This window comes from Hyperoodon ampullatus, assembly GCF_949752795.1.
Source record: "Hyperoodon ampullatus genome assembly, chromosome: 3".
In the NCBI taxonomy this organism is placed as follows: domain Eukaryota; kingdom Metazoa; phylum Chordata; class Mammalia; order Artiodactyla; family Ziphiidae; genus Hyperoodon; species Hyperoodon ampullatus.
In genome coordinates, this window is record NC_136916.1 from 6585705 (window position 1) to 6598194 (window position 12490).

Consider the following 12490-nt stretch of genomic DNA (forward strand, 5'->3'; position numbering starts at 1 on the left):
TAGATAGAACAGAGGAATGTCTGTTTTATCCCCAAAATCTTAGTGGGACATCATTAGCTGCTGTATGTTCTCCTGTTACTCCAGTATTATTGCTCTGGTGCCAACCTAGTGTTACTGCTCTAGTGTTCTAGCAGTAAGTATGGTGTTTTCTAGGTTTAAAGATATTTTTAATGCTGGGATAAGCACACTGATACTCAGATAGATGAAAGGCAGAACTCTGTGACCTACAGCTCCAAACAAGAGAATGCTACCAGGCAGGGCCAAGAAGAGAGTTATAGCTGGGGACAAGGCAACAGCAGGCTGCAGCCCTAGGGAGCAGCTTACGTGTGGAAATTGGGATGGAGTTAGCTGGGTTGCCTGGGCTCCCTGTGACCTGGCTGATTTGAATAGTTTGGGTGAGCTCTGGGCTTGGGAGTTGTCCCTTGTTGTCTGGGGCCTGGCTCCAGAGCGATTAGGGCCATGCAGAGTGGCCTGGGGTGGGGAGACATGTCAGGTGGCTGGGGTTTGGACTTATGAGCTGTCTTTTTTAAGGAAATTGACCAGCCCCCAGTCAGGGCCTCAAAGCTGAGTTAAGACAGCATTAAAGAAACAAAAAAAACACTCACTCTTACACTCTGGTACTCATCTGTATATAACTGTAGATATCCTTCTGAAAAAATATATACATTCACTTATCAAACATTTAGAGAAATGGCGTTAAGGGAATAATTGTGTTTGTATTAGTTTTGTGAATCTGAACATCTCCCTGTTCTTTGATAGTGCAGCAAATTGCCCTTTAGAATTGAAATTAACATTTTCATATCATTTTGCTCATATGTGTTCATTAAGACAAATGAAACAGTCTCTCTCACGGGCTCTCTAGGTCTCTCTCTCTCTCTTTCCCTCTCTTTCCCTCTCCTGCCCCTGTATGCGTGCACACGCGAGATAAAAGGTGACTCTGAGTGCTTTTGGCTGTGCCCCTTTTAAAAAACTCATATATAACTCATGCATAAAATTCGCCATTTTAAAGTGTGTTATTGAGTGGTTTTTCGTATATTCACAGGGCTGTGCCATCATGACCACTGTCTAATTTCAGTATGTTTTCCTCGCTCCAAAAAGATCCTCTAAACCAGGGGTCCCCAAACCCCAGGCCGCACAGCAGGAAGTAAGCGGCGGGCGAGCGAGCCAGCGAAGCTTCATCGGCCGCTCCCCACTGCTCCCCATCGCTCGCGTTACCGCCTGAGCCATCCCCGCCCCTGCAACCCCGGTCCATGGAAAAATTGTCTTCCACGTCACCGGCCAAAAAGGTCGGGGACTGCTGCTCTAAACCCTTCAGCTGTCACCTCCTCATTCCTCCTCAGCCCCTGGCAACTTTCTGTCTCTGCAGTTCTGCCTGTTTTGGATACTTCATTTAACTGGAATCCTACAGTATATGGCCTTTAGTGTCTGGCTTCTTTCACTTAGCATAATGTTCTCAGTGTTCATTCATGTTTTCACATGTATTAGTACTTCATTCCTTTGTATGACCAAATAATATTCTATTGTATGATATATCTGTTTATATCAGTTTCATTTTTCTGTTTATCAGTTGATGGACACTTAGCTTGTTTCTGATTTTTGGCTATTGTGCATAATACTGCTATGAACATTAATATATAAGTCTTTTGTGAGCATGTTTTTATTTGTCTTGAGTGTACACCCAGGAATGAAATTACTTGGTCATACGGTAATTATATACGTAGCTTTTGGAGGAACTGTCAAACTGTTTTCCAAAGTGCTTGCTCCATGTATGCCTTCTTTTATTTATTTTTCTTATTACAGACACTTCGTGAGCTCAGCACTCATTTACCCTTTGATCCCAGTGTTTGTCATTTTATCCTCATGTTTTACTTCTACCTTAAACGCACACGCATATATATACACACACACTTTTTCTAAAAGAGAAGTTAAACAGCACCTAAACTTTTCACCACAAGAGGCAGCATGATGTAATAGAAAGCTGCCACATGAGGAATTATAAAACCTGAGCTTTAACCCCAGCTCTGTACTAGTTAGCTGTCTGAATTCAGGCCAAGCACAGGTCCTGTGGAGTTTGCAGCTTCCTTATGTAAAGTGGAAGGCCTTGCACTGAACACCTCTAAAATCCCTTCACTCTGAACTGTGACCAGAGCTTTTCCTGTTTCTTTGTCCTTTTGCTGTTAACACTTTTCTGTTGTCCTCAAACCATCCTTCCTCCTCTGCTGGTTCACCACTGCCGTTAGCACATCCCTCTCATCCCTCCCATCATAGGTCAGAGATACTAGCTTTACGATCCCCGAATACAAAGGAGCACCTGCCTCTTTCCCACTTCCCTCCTAACGATAGCAATCAGTTCCAAAGGGTGGTTGAAAGCCGGGCACCAGAGCAGGGCTTCTGGCTGCTTAGGGGCAAATAGTTGGCCCTGGCTGCTGCGAGCAACCACTTGGAATTTTCCAGTTCTAGGGAGTCTGTGTGAGAAAAGAAAATTCAGCAAATGTGATTGGTAAGGTTAGTTGTTTTTCAGTCAGAGTCTTTGTCCATCTAAGAGTGTAGGTGATTAATGTGAACATGATCAGATTTCACAAGTCTGTTGAATTTTAAGCTTTTTTTTCCCTCTGTCACGCACAAAAAAATGCTACTCTCAAATTTTGGGTAATGTCATTCTTATATTAAATATATAACCTCAAAGGCAGGCTATAAAGTATAACTTCTTACATATTTTAAAGAGACTTAATACTGTAAAACTTTGAATTTACTTCCTACCATGAAGAATCAAATGACAGGATTCTTTTATATTCTTAAATGTTTGGGAGTGTGTGTTTTGCTTTAGAGAGATTACTGTGTTGCCCCAGGTTCTTTGAAGACAGAATGTTCTTAAGGTTTTTCCCCTTGTTTATTCATATATCCACTCACTTGTTAATTTATAATTATTTTCCTGATAAAGTAATTGTTGTCAAGTTCATAGTTTTAGGGTTTGAGGTACCAAGCTGAAATTCTAGAAGTGGTCATTTTATCTAGGATCTTTAGTGAAACCTGAGAATGATTCTTAGAGCTAAACTAATTCTTTTTAGCTTTGTTAAATCTGTATTATTCTTCTAGTGGAAAGGTGTAGTAAAACTTAGCCCTGACAGTCTTTATAACATTCATTTTTATACTTAGCATTTGACCATTACGGGTAAGGCATTCTGGCACAATCCATTATTCCCTTGAAATATGAATTAGACACTTCAGTTATGCTTCAAATATTCGTTGGCAGATATTTAACAGGCAGTATGAAATTTTCATTTGTTTATTTATTTTGCTACATTTGTTCTAGGTTGGTTCTTACTTGAAATCTCCAAAATTCCCTATTTGGATTGTTGGCAGTGAAACTCACCTCACCGTATTTTTTGCCAAGGTATGCTTATAGCAGGATTTTTTTTTTTTCTAAGTATGACATCAGGCAAACAAGTAATATAAGTCCATGTTTAGTTTGGATCTTTGTACAGACTTCAGTGTATTCCCACTGTGAAGTGGATTGTTTCAAAATCTAAAAAATTAATACTAAAGGACATACAGTTGTACTGCTTTGGTTTTGGAATCATTTCAGTAAAATCAGTCATGATTTACTTATAATTTCTTTATCTTTTCCAACTTTAGAACTTTGGCTCTTGATTTTTTTCAGAAATCATTTGTGTTATGATGAAAATAATTGAAATTAAATGTTTTGGGTTACTCTTATAGAGAGGATAAAAATCTAACGTTATATAAAATAGTTTTAGTTATAACATCTAGGAAAAAGCATTTTAAAATCTATTAATAGTTCAGTGGTATAGAAGTCAGTTGCTCTTTCAGGATGGAATATTTCCTACAGTTTTAGTAGATACAGTATTACAATATTGAAATAGATTAAATACATTTGAATATGTTTGCTATAAAATTCTTGCAACAAAACTATTGCTAAATCCCAGCCTTTATAATATTTCTTTTTCCACAGTCGAGTGGTTAAGAGCCTTGAAGTCAGACAGCCTTTGTTAGAATCCCAACCATGCCACTTCCTAACATGGCTCAGCCTCTTCTCCCATGTCTTCAGAATAGGGTTTAATAATAGTGCCTTGCTCTTAGGATTGTTGTCAGGCTTAAATATTAAACAATTAGCAGTACCTAGTACAAGTTAAATGCCCAGTAACTCTTAGCTGTTGTCATCATCATCATTGCCGTTTTCATTATTCTACATTTTTTAAACATTTCTGGTATGCCTACAAAGAGTTGCTAGATGTTGGACTAAAGGAAGAAAATATATAATTATGTTTTTGACGTTTCTTAATTCTGTTGCACTTTCCTGATTACTCAGCATGCCTTTTCAGCTTGTACTTGTTAAAGTACTTTATTTGTGTCTGTAAGAAGTATGAATTGTATAAATTGTACCAAAGACTGAACCGACAGTGCTAAGTTTTGTGGATCTATTTCCTTATTTATTACTGTATTCACTTTTATTGTGCTGGCAGACGTCCAGCTAGTGGATTTAGTGAGAGATGCATACTTACCTGTCCTTAAACAGGGAAAGCTATAAAATACAACCGTCAGAGTGCAGACCATACTGATTTGTTACATTTCGTCTGACAGCTTTTGCTATATATTTTCCTCCTGAAGTAGAGAGGAAGAAGTTAAAAGCAAATGTAAACTACAGAACCTAAACAACTAATTCCTGCCTGAGGATTTCATCATTTGACTCATTTCAGTGTCAAGTGTTATAAATTTCCAGAAAAGGAAATCAATTCCAATTCACATACAGAAATGTATTTTCAAGCCAATTATTATTTTTATCACCAACCCTATTCTTTAACATTAGGAAAACTAATAAATTCTATCAAACTATATGTATCAAATATAAAAGATATAGTAAGATAAAAATATGTTAAACCTTAAATTTTATGATTGGTAATTAAGAAATGATTTTGTTGTCAAAACAGCAGAAGCGGTTTCACGGGAGGTTAATAGAAGGAACAGTGTCACTTGCGCTATGTAAATATGCAGACATTTTGTTTTCAAACATTGAAATGTTAGGTATATTGAGAGAGTCATGGGAGTGAATGATACCCGCCTTTCTATGGAGTAGACACTCCTTACCTACCTGTCCTGGTATTCTTTGTTGTTCCCATAGCAGTGCGTCCATTGTGCTGTTGAATTTGTCACGTGATGCACCGTTGCTACTTCCCACACCTTTCTTTGCATGGCCCGTGGTCGGCAGTGAGCCTTGTGTGGGGCAGGGACTCTCTCATTCATCTTCTTATCCGTAGGCCTCAGCCACTTCATTGAAAAGTGGAATTGAGCCATGAACTACATAGACAAACTTTAAAAACCCTGCCACACCAGTTGTGGACCTGACAAAACACACTCAGCGTACACCGTGGACGTCAGTTAAGGTTTTAAAATCTGTCTTCATGTATTTGCATCCTTGAAGCTACTAATAATCCTTATAGGAAAGTGCACACACACATAAAGTGATTATAGAAAAGCTTACGTTAAGATTTCAGGTTCTTCTACTGTTATAAACCATAAAAACCAGGTATTCCAAATACCTTATCTCTCTTTTAGAACTCTTAAATTTTGTACTGATTGTTTTGATACTTACCTTTGTGTTTTCCCCATCTGGTACATAGACTGGCACATAGTGTAGAGAATTCATTAGTTTAATGAATAAAGCCTTTGCACGAATTTTCTACAGTTGGGTTCCAGTGACATTTATATCTTCTAAAAATATTTCCTCATGACTCACTCTGAAGCTTCTTAAAAGCACGGGTACTTCCTTTTCCATGAATTTTAGCACAGTTGAATTTGGATTGTTTGAACATGTTATCGTTATAGAGTTACAGGTAAAAAACTTTTCCCTTTGAAATGAAGTATTCTAAAGCTGGAAGAACACGTAAATGGTAAATAACATTGATGATACTTGATAGCATTTACTAGGTCCAATTTTATTTTATTTTATTTTTTTATTTTTATTTTTTTTGTGGTACACGGGCCTCTCACTGCTGTGGTCTCTCCCGTTGCGGAGCACAGGCTCCGGACGCGCAGGCTCAGCGGCCATGGCTCACGGGCCCAGACGCTCCGCGGCATGTGGGATCTTCCCAGACCGGGGCACGAACCCGTGTCCCCTGCATCGGCAGGTGGACTCTCAACCACTGCGCCACCAGGGAAGCCCTTAAATTATTTTAAATGAAGCAATATTTATATAGTCTTTATCGTATAGAAAATACTGTAAATTTTGCTTTTCTTTATGTTACAAGAAGATCCATTATTTGGTCATTCTTTTTTGGATATTTATGTATTTGCACAAGTAATTTTGGCTATGGCTTTGTTTTTGTTTTTCTTTTTTTTTTTTTTTTTTTTTTTTTTTAGGATAATCACTTCTTAAATTTATTTATTTATTTATTTATTTAGGGCTGTGTTGGGTCTTCGTTTCTGTGCAAGGGCTTTCTCTAGTTGCGGCGAGCGGGGGCCACTCTTCATCGCGGTGCACGGGCCTCTCACTATCGCGGCCTCCCTTGTTGTGGAGCACAGGCTCCAGACGCGCAGGCTCAGTAACTGTGGCTCACAGGCCCAGTTGCTCCACGGTATGTGGGATCTTCCCAGACCAGGGCTCGAACCCGTGTCCCCTGCATTGGCAGGCAGATTCTCAACCACTGAGCCACCAGGGAAGCCCCTGTTTTTGTTATTCTGTTTGATTTTTGGTTTCTTTGTTTCTGGTAGGTAGGTTCACTTTATGTTCTTGGCCTGAAATGAACAACAGAGTTTTGTTCCCCACCCCCACCTGCCCTAGACCTTAATGTGAATGTTTATATCTTTTTCTGTAAAACTGGTGTGTTTGTCTGGAAATGTATTTTGTGTGCTGATTTCTTTGTACTGATTATGATGAAGTAAAAAAGCATGTTTTAAGGTCACAGTTTTCAAGGCAGTCTGTAATTTGGCATTGTAAAATGCCTTTGAAAAGCAATTGCCTTCTTCATGTGACTTACACACTGGAGGTGGTAATAGTTGCAGTTCTCTGCCTTCACGTATATACACACTTGTCAGATACTTACAGGGCATATAATACGCGCCTGGTATTATGCAGGGTGCTGTGAATACATGGTAAGGGAAAGGATTAGGCACCTGTTTTTATGGAAGTGTGCATTTTAATGGGGGAGGCATTAATCAAAGAGTCACACTTATAAAATTACAGCTGTGATGGATGCTAACAAAACACAGGTCTGTAAAGCTTTAAGGAAGATTAGGAACGTCTCCTTGAGGAATTGATGTTGAAAATGAGCCCTGAGGCATCAGTAAGATGAAACTCTAGGGAGAGGGAAAAAAGAGCATTCCCTACTTAAAGAAACAGTTGGAGCAAGCAAACAGCCGTAGAAGAAAGGACTGTGGTGTGAACGACTGAGAGAAGAGCAGGAGCGCTGAGAACTGGGGGCAGGGCCGGGGGTGGGGGGGAGGCTGCAAAGGTAGGCAGCCCGTGCTACTCTCTTCTAAGAGTAAGGACCGCCACTAGACTTTAAAAATCGGTGGGAGTAGTTTGGTGGGGGGAGATATGAAGGAAGGGAACAGGACTGAAAATGCATTTTGTAAAGATCACTCTGGCCAATTGTGGAAGACAGACACTGAAGGATATCCTAGGGGTAGGTGAACAAGACACTGGTAGTCTTCCTGGTGAGCAAAGAGTGTAGTTTGGTCCAGGGGAATGATGATAGAGATGGATTAGAAGTACAGCTGACCCTTGAACAACACCAGGTTTGAACTGAGCATGTCCACTTACACATGGATTATTTTTCCATAGTAAGTCCTACACAAATTCCCAGTTGGTTGGATCCCCAGGTGATTGAATCCGTGGATGCGGAACCACAGATAACAGAGGAACCATGGATACATAGGACCGATTATAAGTTAAATGTGAGTTTTCGATGGTGCTGAGGGTCAGCGCCCCCAACCCCTGCATTGTTCAAGGATCAACTGTATATAAATTTGAGAGATTTATACCTGAGTTAAGCTGACAGGACTTGGTGATAGATTGGCTTGGATAGATGAGGGGTGAGAAGCCTCATGAGATGTGTGGGGTTTTTTTTGTTTTTTTGCGGCACGCGGGCCTCTCACTGCTGTGGCCTCTCCCGCCGTGGAGCACAGGCTCCGGATGCGCAGGCTCAGCCGCCATGACTCACGGGCCCAGTCGCTCCACGGCATGTGGGATCCTCCCGGACCAGGACCCGTGTCCCCTGCATCGGCAGGCGGACTCTCAACCACTGCGCCACCAGGGAAGCCCTGAGATGTGTGTTTTTAATGATTAGATCTCAGCAGCTTTGCACTTGTTGAATGTACCCACTCATGATTAAAGCAATTTATTTTTCTTTGGCCAAATTGACCAGGCCAAGATACTGCAATGAAACGGCCCAACCAAATAATCTCACAGTGAGGTTTCCAAGTCCTGCCCACACAGACAGTGCTTTTTAGTTTTTCCACATATTAGCAGACCACCAAGGATCATCAGACATTTGAGGCATGCTAACATGAAAAACAGAAATCAGGGACTTCCCTGGCAGTCCAGTCAGTGCTTAGAACCCCACGCTCTCACTGCAGGGGGCACGGGTTTAGTCCCTGGCTGGGGAACTAAGGGCCTGCAAGCCAAGTGGCTTGGCCAAAAAAAAAAGAAAAAGAAAAACAGAAATAAGAGCAAATAAGGAAAAAGGAACTGAAAAGATTAGAGACAGTGAAGGCATCAACACAAAACTTCAAAAAACCAAAAACCATAAGAGAAGTTATTATATCCATGAAACTGTGGAGGCCATGAGGACAGAACATTTGAAGGACGAAAGAGAAACTGAAAACTTACTGAAAGGATTGAAAGACAGATTGGAGAATTCTCTTTCCTCCATCATTGCCGTGGCTCCTAACTGATGACTAGACCATGCTGTTGCCCTTCATGGGTCTGCAGTAGCTTCTCAATGCAGGACTAAAATGAGCCCGTTAAAATGTAAATCACTTCACGTCACTGGCTCCCTTTTCACGAGTCCTTAGAATGAGCCCCTAGGCCCTTCCTCTGCTCATCAGATTCCCCGTTGCCCTCTAATCTCATTTCCTACTACTCTCCCCTCCTGTCTTGCTTGGCCACGGTGGCCTTTCCTCTGCCTCAGAAGTGAGGCAAGCCCTCTGCCCCGGCTCCTCCCTTTGGGATCTTGCATCAGATGTCTGTATAAAGGATTCCTTCCTAGCTTCAGGTCAGCATTCAAGTGTCACCTCCTTAGTGAGGCCCTCTCTAGCCACCTTTTCTAAAAGCTCAGCCCCATCCTTTCCCCCTTCTCATTAAGATTCTCTTTCCCACTCATTCTCGAAAATAGATTTTTTTGGGGGGGGGGGCCGTGCCGCACCACGCAGCTTGTGGGATTTTGGTTCCCTGTCCAGGGATTGAGCTCACACCATTGGCAGTGGAAGTGCAGAGTCCCAACCACCGTACCACCAGGGAATTCCCTGAAAAATAGATTTAAAAAAATTTTTACTTATTTATTTATTTTGGCCTGGCTGGGTGTTGTTTGCGGCCTGCAGGCTCTTAGTTGCAGCATGTAGACTTCTTAGTTGCAGCATGTGGACTCTTAGTTGCAGCTAAGTGGTCACTGTGGTTTGATTTACATTCTCCTCATGACTGATGGTGTTGATCATCTTTTTATGTGCATTTTGGCCATTTCTATATCTTCTTTGGAGAATTGTCTATTCAGGTCCCTTGTCTATTTTTGAATTAGGTTGTTTGTCTTTTTATTGAAATGTAAGGTTTTAATAAATCCTGGTTACTAGGCACATACTATATATCTTACTTATTTGTTTTATGTATTACCTGTCTCACTAGTAAGCTTTATGACAGCAGGATTTTGGTCTGTTTTGTTTCATTTCCTAACACCAAGAACAGTGTCAGGCACAGTGTTCATGCTCTATAGATTGCTGTTAAAGAAATTAGCAGAAAACACCGAAGATTTATTTCACATTGTAATACAAGCATGTTGGTACTTGATAAAGGGGGAAAAGGGGACTTAAGTGTGCCAAGTTGTCTTCTATCACAAGAATTCAGTAGATCCCGGTGGTCTGACACGGGCCCTACCCTGGAGGCTGCTGTGGGAGGATGGTCCCCCCATGGCACCTGGGTGCCCCTGAAGGCCCCCACGGTCCATGGAGCTGATCCCTGCCATGTGGCTGACAGGGTCTTCATGCTCCGGCCGGGTGTCAGGCCTGTGGCTCTGAGGTGGGAGAGCTGAGTACAGGACATTGGTCCACCAGATACCTCCCAGCCCCATGTAATATCAAACGGTGAAAGTTCTCCAATAGATCTCCATCTCAACGCTAAGACCCAGCTCCACTCAACGACCAGCAGGCTACAGTGCTGGGCACCCTATGCCAAACAACTAGCAAGACAGGAACACAACCCCACCCACTAGCAGAGAGGCTGCCTAAAATCATAATAAGGACACAGACACCTCAGAACACACCACTGGATGCAGTCCTGCCCACCAGAAAGACAAGATCCATCCTCATCCACCAGAACACGGGCACCAGTCCCCTCCACCAGGAAGCCTATGCAACCCACTGAACCAACCTTACCCACTGGGGGCAGACACAAAAAACAATGGGAACTACAAACCTGTAAAAAGGAGACCCCAAACACAGTAAGTTAAGCAAAATGAGAAGGCAGAGAAACAGCAGATGAAGGAGCAAGGTAAAAACCCACCAGAACAAACAAATGAAGAGGAAATAAGCAGTCTACCTGAAAAAGAATTCAGAGTAATGATAGTAAAGATGATCCAAAATCTTGGAAATAGAATGGAGAAAATACAAGAAACGTTTAACAAGGACCTAGAAGAACTAAAGAGCAAACAAACAATGATGAACAACACAATAAATGAAATTAAAAATACTCTAGAAGGAATCAATAGCAGAATAACTGAGGCAGAAGAACAGATAAGTGACCTGGAAGATACAATAGTGGAAATAATACCACAGAGAAGAATAAAGAAAAAAGAATTGAGGACAGTCTCAGAGACCTCTGGGACAACATTAAATGCACCAACATTCAAATTATAGGGATCTCAGAAGAAGAAGAGAAAAAGAAAGGGACTGAGAAAATATTTGAAGAAATTATAGTTGAAAACTTCCCTAATATGGGAAAGGAAATAGTCAATCAAGGCTAGGAAGAGCAGAGATTCCCACACAGGATAAATCCAAGGACAAATACACCAAGACACATATTAATCACAAAAATTAAATACAAAGAAAAAATATTAAAAGCAGCAAGGGAAGAACAACAAATAACATACAAGGGAATCCATATAAAGTTAACAGCTAATCTTTCAGCAGAAACTCTGCAAGCCAGAAGGGAGTAGCAGGACATATTTAAAGTGATGAAAGGGAAAAACCTACAACCAAGATTACTGTAGGCAGCAAGGATCCCATTCAGATTCGAAGGAGAAATTAAAACCTTTACAAAGAAGCAAAAGCTAAGAGAAGTCAGCACCAGCAAACCAGCTTTACAGCAAACTCTAAAGGAACTTCTCTAGGCAGGAAACCACAAGAGAAGGAAAAGACCTACAATAACAAACCCAAAACAATTAAGGAAATGGTAATAGGAACATATATATCAATAACTACCTTAAATGTAAATGGATTAAATGCTCCAACCAAAAGACATAGACTGGCTGAATGGATACAAAAATAAGACCCATATAACTGCTGTCTACAAGAGACCCACTTCAGACCTAGGGACACATACAGACTGAAAGTGAGGGGATGGAAAAAGATATTCCGTGCAAATGGAAATCAAAAGAAAGCTGGAGTAGCAGTTCTCTTATCAGACAAAATAGACTTTAAAGACTATTACAAGAGACAGAGAAGGATATTACATAATGATCAAGGGATCAATCCAAGAAGAATATATAACAATTGTAAATATTTATGCACCCGACATAGGAGCACCTCAATACATAAGGCAAATGCTAACGGCCATAAAAGGGGAAACCGACAGTAACACAGTCATAGTAGGGGACTTTAACACTGCACTTTCACCCATGGACAGATCATCCAAAATGAAAATAAATAAGGAAACACAAGCTTTAAATGATACATTAAACAAGATGGACTTAATTGATATTTATAGGACATTCCATCCAAAAACAACACAATACACTTTCTTCTCAAGTGCTCATGGAACATTCTCCAGAATAGATCATATTTGGGTCGCAAATCAAGCCTTGGTAAATTTAAGAATATTGAAATCGTATCAAGTATCTTTTCTGACCACAATGCTATGAGACTAAATATCAGTTACAAGAAAAAAACTAAGAAATACAAACACATGGAGGCTAAACAATACGGTACTAAATAACCAAGAGATCACTGAAGAAATCAAAGAGGAAATCAAAAAATACCTAGAGACAAATGACAATGAAAACACAGCCATCCAAAACCTATGGGATGCAGCAAATGCAGTTCTAAG

At 40.7% G+C, this 12490-nt stretch overlaps 1 protein-coding gene across 2 annotated transcripts in view; it reads left to right on the plus strand.

Annotated features, from left to right (window-relative positions):
* Positions 1 to 12490, plus strand: part of MINDY3 (MINDY lysine 48 deubiquitinase 3) — a gene marked incomplete at both ends in the record, with an annotated part of 96085 nt that overhangs the window by 39348 nt on the left and 44247 nt on the right. For both annotated transcript variants that reach the window (XM_079698901.1, XM_079698902.1), the window contains one exon: positions 3314 to 3394. In XM_079698901.1, coding sequence (XP_079555027.1) covers positions 3314 to 3394 — 81 coding nt within the window. The remainder of the gene's footprint in view (positions 1 to 3313; positions 3395 to 12490) is intronic.